At 43.6% G+C, this 16,238-nt stretch overlaps 1 protein-coding gene across 1 annotated transcript; it reads left to right on the top strand.

Annotated features, from left to right (window-relative positions):
- Positions 1 to 5,218: 5,218 nt before the first annotated feature.
- LOC129828759 (nuclear receptor subfamily 1 group D member 1-like) lies at positions 5,219 to 13,884 on the top strand. Its single transcript, XM_055889955.1, has 7 exons — positions 5,219 to 5,741; positions 9,323 to 9,601; positions 9,713 to 9,946; positions 10,069 to 10,724; positions 10,846 to 11,031; positions 11,173 to 11,383; positions 12,890 to 13,884. The coding sequence occupies exons 1-7, from the start codon at positions 5,681 to 5,683 to the stop codon at positions 13,084 to 13,086; spliced, it is 1,824 nt and encodes a 607-aa protein (XP_055745930.1). The 5' UTR covers positions 5,219 to 5,680; the 3' UTR covers positions 13,087 to 13,884.
- Positions 13,885 to 16,238: the final 2,354 nt, after the last annotated feature.

Here is a 16,238-nt window from a genome sequence, read left to right as displayed (position 1 = left end):
TTCTTGAAGAATTTAACTTATAAATGCATCATGAGCTTAGTTCAACTATCATACCCAAAATACAAGCGTGTTTTAAATGTCAACAAAACATGGTTAAATACAGGTTAAATAAACAAAATATGGTTAAATCTATAGGCTTGATTTTGGTATGTCCTTGCATCCATAGCTCTGTCTATGAATTTGAGAGTGGTTACATTTGTTCAGGCTCATGGCTCAGCTTTTTACCAAAACACAGGGGGGTAACCCCTTTGTTATTGTTTCAATTAGGGATTCTAGCTTTGAAAATTAATGATAGTCTATTGAACTTGGATAACCGCTTTCGGCTTACTTTCTCTCCCGCGCTATATGCAGCAGCAGCACAGCGGGTAGCGCAGGCCTCCTCATTTTGGGTTTTAAATACTTTTATCACGGGGAGTGCATTTACTAGATGCGTGGAGGTAGCCTAACTCTGCAGGTGGCGACAGCCTGAGCAGTGCCCTTGATCAAGATTCTAGAACAGTTCCCGGCTAGCACATAACGTTCTGAGAACTATGTGTTTTTTTAGAGCTTGATGAGAGCTGGTTGTCCTATGGTTATTTTGCATACTACCTTCCCACAACTTTCTGGGAATGGTGCAAGATAGTTACTTAGCTTTAGCACATTCTCAGCACATTTAAGGAACCTGAATTTGTATTGGTATTTCATAACATTAACAGAACATGGCTTGACTTTGGAAATGTTCTCAAATAGTTCAGACAACATTAAGAAACAACATTCTTCTGTGGAAATGTCAGTACTTCAGCATAACGTTTCCTACAGTTTTCCTTATGGTTCTATTTAAAGTAAAATATATTTCCATGTGTCCTGAAATATTGCGTGAAACGTTTAACTCTTTATTCCCCAATAGAATTCTAGAACGCTGCTGTAGATTACTGAGAATTTACAAGATAAATCTAATTTTCTCACACATTTCAAACAAACAGACTGTCACGCCGTGACCTTAGAGAGCCTTTTTATTTCTCTATTTGGTTAGGTCAGGGTGTGACTTGGGTGGGCATTCTAGTTTGTATATTTCTTTGTTGGCCGGGTATGGTTCCCAATCAGAGACAGCTGTCTATCGTTGTCTCTGATTGGGGATCATACTTAGGCAGCCCTTTTTCCCACCTTCAGTTGTGGGATCTTGTCTTTGTATAGTTGCTGTTTAGCTCTACAGAGCTTTACGTTCGTTTATATTTTTGTTGTTTTTGGTGTTCATTTAATAATGAACGATGAACACTTTCCACGCTGCGCTTTGGTCTCATTCAATTGACGACGGACGTAACACAGACATAGCTCAAGAACAAATGACAACTACAACTTACTTTTAAAGAGCACAACCTCTTCTTTAATATGACACCACATTCATGTCGATAGGAATAACACTCATTTTGTCTTCCATTGTGTAAAGACACTATCAAAAAAACGTTTAACACTCAACACAACAAAAAACTAGAGTATTCAAATTGTAATACATTTGACTAAATTACTCACTAAAAATGTAGCAAGTATAATATACTGAACAAAAATATAAATGCAACATGTATAGTGTTGGTCTCATGTTTCATGAGCTGAAATAAAAGACCCAAGAAATTTTATTTCTCTCAAATTTGTTTGCATTCCTGTTAGTGAGCATTTCTCCTTTGCCAAGATAATCCATCCACCTGACAGGTGTGGCATATCAATAAGATGATTAAACACCATGATCACTACACAGGTGCTCCTTGTGCTGGAGACAAGAAAAGGCCACCCTAAAATGTGCGGTTTTGTCCCCACAGATGTCTCAAATTTTCAGGGAGCGTGCAATTGGCATGCTGACTGCAGGAATGTCCACCAGAGCTGTTGCCAGAGAATTTAATGTTAATTTCTCTACCATAAGCCACCTCCAGAGTCATTTTAGAGAATTTGGCAGTACATCCAACCTGCCTCACAACCGCAGACCACGTACAACCACGCCAGCCCAGGACCTCTACACCCTGCTTCTTTACCTGCGGGATTGTTTGAGGAGGGAGGTACCGATTAGTATTTCTGTCTATAATAAAGCCCTTTTGTGGGAAAAAAACTAATTCCGATTGGCTGGACCTGGCTCCCCAGTGCGCCCCTGCCCAGTCATGTTAAATCCATAGATTGGGTCCTAATTAATTTATTTCAGTTGACTGATTTCCTTCTATGAACTGTAACTCAGTCAAATCTTTGAAATTGTTGCATGCTGTGTATATATTTTTGTTCAGTAAATACTTAAATATTATTTACATATAAATACAAAAATATCCTAAATGTGACCAGAGGACAATATTCAGAAAGTATTTCAAAACCCACACAAAGTAGGCTATTTGATTGACAATGATTATTACTTCTGTAACAAAATAAAAATGCAAACAACAATTCAGGGACTATTTTAAAATGTAGGTAACCTGTCTCAATAAAACTTAGTACAGACCAGGCTTGACACAAAATGTAGAAATAGTAGCCTACTTCGACAACAATTCAGTGAATGCAACAAGTATTAGATAGAGATAAAGAGAGAATATACAAAACATAACTGTTCAGAGACAATAAAATATTTGCAGGACAACTTGCTTCCATTCAGCCACAAGAGCATTAGTGAGGTTGGGTGCTGATGTTGGGCGATTAGGCCTGGCTCGCAGTCTGCGTTCCAATTCAACCCAAAGGTGTTTAATGGGGTTGAGGTCAGGACTCTGTACAGGCCAAACAAGTTCTTCCACACCAATCACGACAAACCATTTCTATATGGACCTCACTTAGTGCACGGGGCATTGGCGCAGTGTAGGGGGCTCCTGATTGGCGCAGCGGTCTAAGGCACTGCATCTCAATGCTAGAGGCGTCACTACAGACCTTGGTTTGATTCCAGGCTGTATCACAACCGGCCATGATTGGGAGTCCCATAGGGCGGTGCACAATTGGCCCAGCGTCATCTTGGTTGGGGTTTGGCCGGGGTAGGCCATCATTGTAAATAAAAATGTGTTCTTAACTGACTTCCCTAGTTAAATAAATAAAAAATTGGAATGCCATAACAGGACAGGGCTTTCCCCAAACTGTTGCCACAAAGTTGGAAGTACAGAATAGTCTAGAATGTCATTGTATGTGTAACAGTATAGCTTCCATCCCTCTCCTCGCCCCAAACTGGGCTCGAACCAGGGACCCTCTGCACACATCAACCACAGTCACTCACAAAGCATCGTTACCCATCGCGAAACAAAAGCCACGGCCCTTGCAGAGCAAGGGGAACAACTACTTCTAGGTCTCAGAGCGAGTGACGTCACCGATTGAAACACTATTAGCGCGCACCACCGCTAACTAGCTAGCCATTTCACATCGGCCACATATGCTGTAGAGTTAAAATGCCCCTTCAGTGGAACGAAGGGTCCTAGCCCCAACCATGAAAAACAGCCCCAGACCATTATTCCTCCTCCACCAAACCTTACAGTTGGCACTATGCATTGGGGCAAGTAGCGTTCTCCTGGCATCCGCCAAACTCAGATTCGTCCATCAGACTTCCAGATGGTGAAGCGTGATGGCCAGAGAACGAGTTTCCACTGCTCCGGAGTCCAATGGTGGCGAGCTTTACACCACACCAACCGAGGCTTAGCATTGCGGATGGGGATCTTAGGCTTGTGTGCGGCTGCTCAGCCATGGAAACCCATTTCATGAAGCCCCTGATAAAAAGTCACTGTGCTTATGTTTCTTCCAGAAGCAGCTTGCAACTCGGTAGCGAGTGTTGCAACCGAGGACAGGCGATTTTTACGTGCTACGTGCTTCAGCACTCGGTGGTCCCATTCTGTGAGCTTGTGTGTCTTACCACTTTGTGGCTGAGCCGTTGTTGCTCCTAGACGTTTCCACTTCACAATAATAGCACTTACGGTTGACCGGGGCAGCTCTAGCAGTGCAGAAATTATACAAACTGACTTCTTGGAAAGGTGGTATCCTATGACGGTGCCACGTTGAAAGTCACTGAGCTCTTTAGTAAGGGTATTCTACTGCCAATGTTTGTCTATGATGATTGCATGGCTGTGTGCTCGATTTTATACACCTGTCAGCAACGGGTGTGGCTGAAATAGCCGAAACTACCAATTTCAAGGGGTATTCGCATACTTTTGTATATATAGTGTATTATTGTTAGAAAAACAAGGCCGTTCGCGGCCGCTATAGTAATTTAAAGAAAGGAAGTTGACGGCTGCTATGGGTTCTAAAGAGTTTTAAGGAAGTTATTAAAAAAACTATAAATAACCAATAACTTCCATTATCAGACCGTTAATGAAACCTCCCAGAAACCAGAGCAAAACGTTCTCAGAACCTCCCTGCAACCTAAAAATAAGTTCACAGAATATTTACTGAACATTCAATTTTACCAGGCAGGAAACTTATGGGTTCGTTCCCAGAACCAATTGGAAACCGCAAACGTACTTTCTCACAACTTCCAACCAACCACATGTCCTACTGTAGTTGCGTATAAAGAGAATAAATGAGATCTTCTGGGGCAGTCGCAGAATTGGGCTAGGTGATCTTTACATGTACCCACAGCAGCACAATGTGGGGGCGTGAGGACAATGTGCACAGAGTAGAATAGAGTGGGGCGCTGTAAACAGTCTGGCAGAAATGGTGCGCATTATATGCAGGCATATCGTGTTTCTTTTGATCCTGCAGAGTTTTCCTATTACAAAAACACGGGTTATAAAATGGTAATAAGTAAGGTGTTATGATGCTGTCTGCAATTATTCTGGAGAGTATTTGGACAGTTTTATTTTTGTATTCTATACCACCTTCACCTCATCCCCATCGCTTGCAATGCTGCCAGAAAAGCTGAATAAAAGCTAATCGTTGTTATTGATCATATTACGATGTTTGAAATGCAATGTTTCTCGCTTCACAACAGGTTTCATTATTCTTTTCATTGTATCAAGTGGTCACGTCCACATTCCCACCAGACATGAAAAGGGGAGCCCTTTGTGAACCAGTATATAATGGCACGTCCAATTAGATCCAAATTAGACGCCATTTGAAGGATGGATGGAACTTGTGCCATGGCTTTGCGCATTTGGTTATATTAAATATTGTGCATATGTCTGTCCTATAGTTAAAAATGGTAGCGTTAAAATATTATTTCCCCACATTTTTCGTAGCCATTTTAGTAGGAGTTACCATCTCCATGTGCGCAGGGGTTTTAAAAGAAAAGCTGATGTGTTCGGAGAAAAAGTGTGTCACTGGGACACGAGGCACTCCCCGGGGGTCACATGGTCCCGTTTTCAGCCCCGTGCGAGCAGGCATGCAGTGCGTCCTCGTTCCTTTCCTAAGGATGAGGGAGACTGAGAAAAACCAGACCGGCTTGGGAACTGCGGTCAGACCTCCACGGATAGAGCCAGTGACAGCATAGACGCTTTTCGTAATTGTTTTCGCTGGCAGTGCTCACAGAGAAGTGATTCACATTACGCGGGAACTTGCTCGATAGCAGATGCATCCTTTGGTAGTTTATTAACCTTGGTTCTAAGTATTGTAATGAGTATTCGAACTCAAATAGAGCTTTTATTATAAAGAGGAACATAATGACATCGTTATAACATAGAAGAGGACCTTCTTTTTGCCAAGAACCTAGCCAGAAGGGAAATTATCCTTTCCTAAACTGTTTTCTATTTTCACCGATATCTATATGAATGTTTTGGAGCTCAGGATGGCAACAACAGCAATGGACACAAATAACAACAATACAGGTAAATATTCAGGATTATTTTTTTGTGCGTGTGTAATGGGGTTATGTGTTTTACGCATATTGTTTTGGCTACCTGGCTTGTTGGAAGTCTGTTGAAGCTCTTTACATTTAGTTGTTTATCAATCCGTAATGCGTAAATCAATGATGAGTTGTATTGTATTGATGTACACCTGTCGATTAAGTAGAGCCACTTTTGTATATGGAATTTACGTGGCTGATGGAATCATCCTTGTGAAGCAACACTAGATGGGGGAAAGTTCAATGGGTCTCTGTACAGTTCTCCTCATGCCAAACCTCAGGCCATGACTGATGAGGCTTGAAGTAGGCCTATCCCTCATAGTGTTTATTTTGAATTCACTGATGATTGTGTGTTATCATTACTGTCGCCTATATATTTTACCCCAACCGTTCTTCATAATTGTCATTGTCAAGGTCGAATTACTGGCCTCAGTAAAAGCCAAATTAAGAAATGTTGTAACGTGGAGTTTGTAATAGCCTATAAATGATCTGTACATTTCATTAAAGAAATATTTAAAGTACTATACATTGTTTGATGGTGTACGTGTGGTAGGTGCGCTAAAATAGTTCGGGTGGAAGTAGGTCATGTAAGGTGGACGGATATCCCTTTGATGCAGATATCCGCGCGTGTTTTTTCCCAATTCACATGGCCCGCCAAGCTAGCCATGTGCGTTTTGTTTTCATTCACTGTTCTCCACCAATCTCCATTGGTATAGAGAGCAAGCTCATTGCATAATTTCTCGTCAGAGTCCTGTGGGTGACGCGGTCTTGGATGCCATGTGGGCACTGCTATTGGATAGCTAGCGGGTGTAATTATTGCGATTCGATCAGGACATCATCCCGTCACGTGTTAGATTGAAACGTGGGACACGAACATTTATGTAAGGCATCATAATTTATTGTTGCTGACATAATTACACAGGCATAACCAAATACTTGCAAGGTGATTGGGATATTCCCTTTCGATATCTAAGATGTCCAAAATAATGGGCTTACCTTTATTATATTATTATTAGGGAAAGGCGATAGTATGTCTAATAAAGCATTTATAGGTTCATTCATTTGAATATAGGTTCAGAGAAAATACATTTTCAATACATACAATTATATTGTACAGCTACAACATAGCAAAGTGAAAACATAGATGCCAAGCTTTTCAGTTATATTCAGCAAGTATGTTGTAAATTACATTAGATTATCTAAGGAGTATATTGTGGGAATTGACTGTCTATTAGGTACCATGGATAGCGCCAGGCGGGAGGGAACGTGAGGCTGTCCTAGAAACAGTTGGCGTGTTCCATGGAGGGTGTATTGCACAGCCTGTCAGTTTGCCAGTCTTCTTTTTTCTTTTTTTTTTTTGGTTGCCAGTCTCGTTGAATAACCTGCTGTTGGAGGCGCGCACGTTGAGTAAGGGCGTGACTAGAATGTATTCCAGTCAGCCTACACTAGTGCTGCTCCTCGAGCAACACAAGTCTGCAGTCCAACCTGTTTTCATTCCATGGCTCTCCCAAGCATAGCTTTCGATGTACTATTACATTTCTTTCAAATACCTCACTCTGAATGTATGTTTACTCACTAAGACTAGTTCAATATTCAGAGCTATATCTATTGATGTGTTTTCTTCATTTCACGTTGACTTTACAAGTGTTGGTTTAACATGGCAAGTTATTGATTTTGATACAAAAGCAATCTTATCTTCCACTCACTGATTGGTTATTGTGGGTAATACATTATTTGGGGATAGAAAGTCAGGAGGTGGAAGACAGAGCAAAGGGAGTGAAAACATGCAGTGGAGAGAGAGGGAGGAGCCTTAATACTATAGCACCAGGCAGGACAAGGAAGTGCACGTGTTGTGGTGACACCTGACCCAGTGACCCTATAAGACCTTATGTTCCATTCCACAGTGAATTATGTTTCTCCTCCAGGGCTGCCTGGCTGGCTGGATTCTGAGATTGGAATGTCTCAAAAAGAACAGAACAGACAAACATTCTCTCACTGTTTGTTCAATCAGGAAATTGGAATTCCTCCAGTTTTAAATGCCAGGCTCACAGAACAGAAGTATAGAGTTTGGTTTTGTTAAGCACAGAACAATGATCCCATCCTTCAATAGGCCACACCCAAACATACAGTAGGTGGGCAGCTTGCCATCAATGCAGGGAAATTAAATCATAAAGACGGTTTAAGGGCATCATCAATTAAAGCCTCAACAACACAATACAATGTCCTGCAAATTACTCCTTAAAACAACACATTACCTCCTCACAAAAACACAATCTCCTAACAACAACACATTATCTCCTAACAACAACACAATACAGTTGATCTGGTATTAGAGCACAGGTTAATTGGAGTCAACAGGAAGTGCAGAAAGTCTTGGGCACATGCTTTGTAGGTTCGGGTTTCAGCAGGGACGCTGTGTGTGGCAAATGGCGGGGCACACCATTTGGCATTTAAAAAGCGATTAGCCATTCCCGGTAGCCTTGTGCATGGCACCCCCCGGCGACCGGGCACGAGTTGGTGTGTGGGTGGCCAGCTGTGGTGAAACGTGATCCTTGGACGGAACTTGTGAGAATTAGCCTTCACAGCGGGAGAAACTGAGACCGCTGGATTAGAACAAGCAGGAGGGAGAAAGAGAATGAAAGTGAGAGAGGGAGAGGGAGAAGAGAAACAGAGTATGAGCAAAAAAAGAGTACAGAGGGCAGGTGGTGTGGAGAGAGAATAACAGTTTCAAGGAGAGTGTAAAGGGAGAGTTGGAGAGAAAGGGAAGTAGGGCAAGTAAAAGTTGTCAGGAGAGTTCCAACGAAGAGAGAGAGAGAGCGCAAGAGTATCTAAATCCACTCGTGTGGGTGGCTATGTCTGGCCAATGAGACTGCACAACAGCAATAGCACTGTCTGTGCTATTGGGCAGCATCCAAAAAGAACGTGCTCATTCTCCATGCTGCAATAGCTTCTTCCATAATGTAAATAATGTTCTGTAGGTGATGCTTGCTCACGTGGCACAACACAACACAGGTCAATCTTGCCCTTATGGCTTCCTATAAAATGTACTCTGTGATCAAGGCCTCTGTTTTGGAAAGAGTGGTGACCACCTCTGAACTAGAAAAATAAAGGGAAAGCCAGTCAGGCCAGCCTTTCCTGCCAACATTTCCTGGAAAGCAGTGTTTTTCCCCAGCCAATTGTCTTCTTGGACTCTCCGCAGTCACTCTGTTGCTATGGTTATCATAACATTGCCACGGTTACCTTGCATAATTGTCCTGGGTAGCTAAGGGAACATTTGGAATGTACAGAATTATACAAAGTTGCAGCCGCTCCCTCGTTTTTTGTCAACGAACATGAATGGGCGCAATATCAATCCTAACCAGTGGGCGTCCTCTCTTGAACCCTCTTCCTCTTTACCTCCTCTGTTTTAGTTTCCATCAGTCCTCACTGGCAGTTGACTGATGTCCAATGGATAGAGTGTCAAAGAACAGAGCACTAAATGTCGCAAATTAAAATATCTCACTGTTTTTAAACCACGCATCCATTCTAACAAGTAGTCCTCTCGCTACTTTCTCTTGTCGCCAGGGGGCGTAATCTCCTACATCGGCTCCAGTGGCTGCTCACCGAACCGCACCAGCCCAGTGTCTATGTACAGCGAGAACTCCTTCGGAGCCTCCTTCCCACCCTCCCCCAACGGTTCCCAGGGCTTCTCCAATGCCTACTCCGGCAGTGGCAGCTCCAGCTCCTCCAATGGTGATGATGGCAACTCCTCTTCCGGCTCCGGAGGGTCCCCGAGGCCTAGCGGTCGTAATGAACGCAGCATTTCTCGCTGCTCCCCCAGCAAGTCCGTGGCAAACCTTACCAGTGAGTAGACCCCCATACCAGAACCCCAATACTTTATATGAATCCAGATTGTGCACCCCTATCTGTCATTCCTGGAACTACAGCTTTAAGTCCTTTTTATGGTTGTAACAGAACTGAATGGGATGGTGCTGCTGTGTAAAGTGTGTGGAGACGTCGCCTCAGGCTTCCACTATGGGGTCCATGCCTGCGAGGGCTGCAAGGGATTCTTCCGACGCAGTATCCAGCAGAACATCCAGTACAAAAAGTGCCTGAAGAACGAGACCTGCACCATCATGAGGATTAACCGCAACCGCTGCCAGCAGTGCCGCTTCAAAAAGTGTCTGTCCGTGGGCATGTCCCGCGATGGTAAGTACAGCTTCACATGCTAAAACATGACACATGCAGCCACAAAAAAGGTTTAATAGTTCTAATCCAGTCTCATCCCTGTTTGGACTGTTGACTCCACATGTCTCTTTCTCTCTCCCCAGCTGTTCGCTTTGGCAGAATACCCAAGCGTGAGAAGCAGCGCATGCTGGCAGAGATGCAGAGCACCATGAACAGCATGAACAACATGCAAAACGAGTTCCAGCTGGCCAGCCTGACTCACAACTCTCCCCCTTCTCCCACTTCCTCTTCTCCCTGCCCGGGTCTGACTGTGGCACCCCAGCCTCAGGCCCTGCCTTTTGCCCCTTCCTCCTCTCCTCCAGTACAAGCCCCTGCTTCCCCTCTGCCCCCACCATGCAACCAAAGCCCGCCACTGTTGGCCAGCTCTCCACCCCTGTGCCCCAGCCCTGGGGTGGACTGCACCATAACGACCATTGCCCGGGCGCACCGTGAGACCTTTGTTTACGCCCACGACAAGCTGGGCGATTCCGCGAGACTGTATAACGGAGAGGTGGACAACTGGGGCTCCAACTACTGTCCTGCTGGCTACCACCAGAACAGCCTCAACACAATCTACCACCACCACAACAACGTGGCCCTCCAGAACCATGGCTTCCAGGCCATGTCTGACAGACATCACCAGAACAACGGCAAGCAGTTCCACAACAGCAACCTGTTCGGGAGCCACCAAAGCATTGAGACTAGCAGCGTCCCCCAGGGCCAGAACTTCCCATGGAAAAACCACAAGGACATTGTGCTGGTGAGTCACTGAACAGAACAGCAACATAGAAAAGATCTTGATGTCAAAGATTGTCAATAATAGTGGCAAGTAGTCATAGCATATAGGAAAATGCTGATTACAGTTCTCCTCGGTCCTCCAGGCATGTCCAATGAACATGTACCTCCAAGCCGAACCCAACAAGACCCCCCAGGAGATCTGGGAGGACTTCTCGCTCAGCTTCACGCCGGCTGTGCGTGAGGTGGTGGAGTTCGCAAAGCACATTCCAGGGTTCAGTGCACTCTCCGAGAACGACCAAGTCACCCTGCTCAAGGCCGGCACCTTTGAGGTAGGCATCCGTGAAATGTGAACAAACACAGATATGCAAAGAAAGGTCATACAGTGATAAACAAAAATACTCAAAGCTGTACTGTATTGAGAAGATACAATGACTCACCACCCACTCACTTTTCCCTTGCTTCTGTTACAGGTCTTGATGGTGCGCTTTGCCTCCCTCTTCAATGTGAAGGAGCAGACTGTCACCTTCATCTCGGGTACCACCTACAGCCTGGAGGCCCTGAAGGGCATGGGCATGGGAGGCCTGCTAGACACCATGTTTGAATTCAGCGAGAAGCTCAACTCCCTGGAGCTCACGGCCGAGGAGCTGGGTCTCTTCACCGCTGTAGTGCTAGTGTCTGCAGGTAAGAACAATGAGAAGCCTTATTAATTACTCTAAAATCTACCTAAGCAGTCAGAGCTCAAGTACTGTACTTCTCCTGCCAGTAAATCACCATGACCAATGTTCCCTCTACGTTCCCACGGGACTGCCGCGCAGAAGAAATAACAGCCCGCGCAGAGAAGCGTGAGATTGAACTTCACTCAACTTTCTAGAGTTTTCCCCCTTAGTTAACACTATCAACGTTTCCATTTACTGTGGGAATTGTGATGGAATCAAAGCAATATTAGCCATTATAAATGCAACATACCGAAACTAAACAAACTATGCAAGACTTAGTATGCAAAAATAACTATGCAAGAGAAGTATTTTTGGCAAGAGGGCCAGAATTCCCAATCTGGCCCTCAAACCATCATGGTCACCTAATAATCCCCAGTTTACAATTGGCTCATTCATCCCCCTCCTCTCCCCTGTAACTATTCCCCAGGTCGTTGCTGCAAATGAGAACGTGTTCTCAGTCAACTTACCTGGTAAAATAACGGTAAAATAAAATAAAAAAATAAAAAAAATTGTTGTAGGCAGAATGCATCGGAGTTGGATTCTATTGCATTGACATGCACAACTCAGCCCATACTCTACACAGACCGGTGTGGCATAACCAATCAGAGCTGCAGTAGGCCGATATGCAAATAGACCATTGCCATATATGGATCTGTGCCATTCACTTTGAACTGGACTGTGTTTACAGCATGAGCGGTCATGAGTAGATGCGTTTCTTTTGAGGTCAAAGCAAGAGCTGCATGCAGCCACGTGTGTACATTTGTTCATATCCTTTGATAGTTAAGGAGTTATTAGCCCAGTTATAGATCATATGTATTCAGCAATGGAGGAGGGAATGCTTCCTACAAGAGCACAAACCGTGTACATTTCTTGACATCTTTAATGAGGGAGTTAAATATAATTTTTTTGTCTTAAAGGAGCAGTGTTGTATTTTGAGAGAGTCTTAAATAAGCTAAGTAGCCTTATAGGCAGTAGCATCATTTGTCTGGTTCTCTGTAATATTTTGTAAAGTGGTTTCACCAAACAACACAACATTTTCAGTCAAGCAATGCATGTAGGCCTACATTGAACACCACACACTGGCTGCTACTTTAGGCTGAATGATAGAACAGCCATTTCCATGTTAAAATGTTATGGAATGCATTGTTTTTGATGGGAGGCCATTCTCGTAGGCCTACATTATGATCAAATAGCCACAGTAGCCTACTTGACCACTGTCTGACACTGTTACTTAAAGCGGATATGGCCTCAGTGTTCCCAGTAAATGCGAGCTGGAAGTTGCACAGAATTTTCACAATGTTGAAGTTTGCGCTCAGCGGACCTGAAATTTGCTCAGCGCCGAAAAAGATGGGGAACATTGACGATGACACTTGAAACTTCAAAAATCACTCACTATTATGGCATAGTAATGGTCTGTACTAAAGTGTAAAGTAGTCTCACGGTGCTCTCTTTCTTTTCTGACCTCTTTCAGATCGCTCAGGCATCGAGAGCCTACACTCAGTGGAGCTGCTTCAGGAGTCTATGATCATAGCGCTGCGTGCCCTGGTCAGCAAGAGCAACCCCTGCGACGCCTCTCGCTTCACCAAGCTGCTGCTCAAGATGCCCGACCTGCGCACACTCAACAACATGCACTCAGAGAAGCTGCTGTCCTTCCGCATCGACGTATAAGACTGTCACCACTGATGACAAGAAAACCCATCTGGACTCGTCGCCCATCTCCACCTCACAGACAGTGGTGGTTGGGCGGCTAAGGTTGCGGGGCAAGTTGGGGGAGGTGACAGGGGATCTGATTCCACCTGCTCGCTTACTCCCTTCAGGGACACCCGCCTCCGAGTTGACTGATGTGTGCATCAGCCAATGACATGGCCGAAAGACAGTGACTGACAACTGATAGGGCTAAGGCCAATAGAACCATGGAGATTAGGGAGACAAAGCCCTCTACATAAATTATTTTTGGAGGTTGGGGTGGTCGCAGCTCAAAACTGCCCAGAACAAGTGCCCCCTCTACACCAGCCGGTCTAAAGGGGCCAGAGACCATTTGTCGGTTGAGCTGAACCAAAAGCAGCAATTGGGCTTTACTACCCCACATGTCCAGCTAGGCCTGGTTCCTTCCAAGAGTCTGCTAGATGCATTTTAAAACCATCTGCTCTGTTTTATCATGACTGTAAATAATTAGTAAAATATGTGCAGTGTTGTAAACTTTATTCATACTCCAAACTGAGTTTGTACAAATGTGTAAATATCTAGCTACAAACATCAATAAGCTTACTTGAAATGTTTGAAAAATGTGTATAATATATATATTTTTTGGTTAAGATTAAATTCTCTAATGCTCATAGTTATAAATGTGTGGGTACAAATGTATAAAATACAAATTGAGTATGCGTACAAAAAATAATATCCAGAACTGTATTTCAAAAATGTTTTATGTAATGAAGGCATTATACAAAAAAATACTTATTTGAATTCCTTTGTGTGATCTCTTTCTGTAGTACCGATCTTGTAATTCTACATCTGACTGGGTTAGAGAGACCTAGCTTTTAGAGGGCTGTGCTATGTAATCAGTAAGCCACAGGTCACCCACGTCACAACACTCACTGAGGATGTTGACACAACACTAAAGTGGGAATAACAGTTCGTACTGACCAATGACCAAGGCTGCACATTTGCTTGGATTAGGTCTTAGTTATAGAATACATTTCAAATTTGAGTAACCCAGTCCACTTTGACCTTGTGAGGAACTTATTTGAAAGGACATGCTGACAGTAATTTCTTTTTATTTCACCTTTATTTAAACCAGGTAGGCCAGTTGAGAACAAGTTCTCATTTACAACTGCGACTTGGCCAAGATAAAAGCAGTAGCCCATTCAATAGTAACAGATTATTGCTGTACCTCAAGGTCTTGTCTATAATTATTTCACAGAACACACTACAAGTAAGTGTAAATCTTCCCCATTTATAAAACCACTCAAAACATTTCTCATGTTCGTGTTATGTTTCCGCATCCCGTCATGACCACAACCACAAAGTACAGTATATGTTCTGCATTGTAGCCAATAGTCAAATATACTGTAGCTAACCAAAATGCACAATTGTTGAACGCTATCTGCAAAGTAATTGTTACCAAGTAAGGGTATGACACTAGTGCTCGGATGAAAAACATACCAAATGTAACACAATGATTTGGTTTGCGAAAGTCAATGAGCTACAGTCCTGCAGACAAATAATAATAATTATGTATGGGTAGGAACATTTCCATGGACACAAGGTTCTCATTAATGAGCAATTTGTAATATACTGTATATACAGCGCATTTGGAAAGTATTCAGACCCCTTGAATTTTTCCAGATTTTTGTTACAGCCTTAATCGAAAATTGATCAAATCGTTTTTTCCCCCTCAACCTACACACACTACCCCAAAGACAAAGGAAAAACAGGTTGAGATTTTTAGCAATTTTACTTATTTTTAAACCTGGAAATATCACATTTACATAAGTATTCAGACCCTTTACTCAGTACTTTCTTGAAGCACCTTTGGCAGCGATTACAGCCTCTTTGTTATGTTGCTACAAGCTTAGCACACCTGTATTTGGGGAGATTCTCCCATTCTTCTCTGAAGATCCTATCAAGCTCTGTCATGTTGGATGGGGAGCATCGCTGCACAGCTATTTTCAGGTCTCTCCAGAGATGTTCGATCAGGTTCAAGTCCGGGCTCTGGCTGGGTCTCAAGGACATTGAGACTTGTCCCGAAGCCACTCCTGCGTTGTCTTGGCTGTGTGCTTACGTTGCTGTCCTGTTGGAAAGTGAACATTCGCCCTAGTCTGAGGTCCTGAGTGCTCTAAAGCAGGTTTTCATCAAGGATCTCTGTACTTTGCTCTGTTCATCTTTACCTCGATCCTGACAAGTCTCCCAGTCCCTGCAGCTAAAAAAAATCCCCATAGCATTATGCTGCCACCACCATGCTTCACCGTAGGGTTGGTGGGAGGTTTCCTCCAGACATGACGCTTGGCATTCAGGCCAAAGAGTTCAATCTTGGTTTCATCAGACCAGAGAATCTTTTTTCCATGGTCAGAGTCCTTTGGGTGACTTTAGGCAAACTCAAGTGGGCTGTCGTGTGCCTTGTACTGAGGATTGGCTTCCGTCTGGCCACTCTACCAAAAGGCCTCATTGGTGGAGTGCTGCAGAGATGGTTGTCCTGGAAGGTTCTCCGATCTCCACAGAGGAACTCCGGAGCCCTGTCAGAGTGACCATCGAGTTCTTGGACACCTCCCTGATCAAGCCCCTTCTCCCCCGATTGCTATGTGTGGCCGGGCGGCCATCTCTAGGAAGAGTCTTCCATTTAAGAATGATGTAGGCCACTGTGTTCTTTGGGACCTTCAATGCTGCAGACATTTTTCGGTACCCTTCCTCAGATCTGTGCTTTGACACAATCCTATCTCGGAGCTCTAAGGACAAATACTTCCACCTCGTGGCTTGGTTTTTGCTGACATGCACTGTCAACTGTGGGACCTTATATAGACAAGGGTGTGCCTTTCCAAGTCATGTCAAATCAACTGAATATACCAATGGTGGACTCCAATCAAGTTGTAGAAACATCAAGGATGATCAATGGAAACATGATGCACCTGAGCTCAATTTTGAGTCTCATAGCAAAGGGTCTGAATACTAATGTAAGTAAGGTATCGTTTACTTATTTTTAATACATTTGCAAAAATGTCTAAAGACCTGTTTCTGCTTTGTCATTAAGGGTATTGTGTAGATTGATTAAGAACATGTTTGTTTATCAATTTTTGAACAAGGCTGTAACGTAACAATTTGGA

The sequence above is a fragment of the Salvelinus fontinalis genome, chromosome 2 (assembly GCF_029448725.1).
Source record: "Salvelinus fontinalis isolate EN_2023a chromosome 2, ASM2944872v1, whole genome shotgun sequence".
Classification (NCBI taxonomy): domain Eukaryota; kingdom Metazoa; phylum Chordata; class Actinopteri; order Salmoniformes; family Salmonidae; genus Salvelinus; species Salvelinus fontinalis.
Note: the sequence above shows the minus strand (reverse complement) of the source record. Positions and strands in the feature narration are given on the sequence as shown.

Bases quoted from the DNA above. Each gene is read 5' to 3' on its own strand.
- LOC129828759 (XM_055889955.1), top strand. From the start codon at position 5,681: ATGAATGTTTTGGAGCTCAGGATGGCAACAACAGCAATGGACACAAAT. The intron at 9,947-10,068 runs GTAAGTACAGCT...CTCTCTCCCCAG, and splicing joins CGTGGGCATGTCCCGCGATG to CTGTTCGCTTTGGCAGAATA. The intron at 11,384-12,889 runs GTAAGAACAATG...GACCTCTTTCAG, and splicing joins TGTAGTGCTAGTGTCTGCAG to ATCGCTCAGGCATCGAGAGC.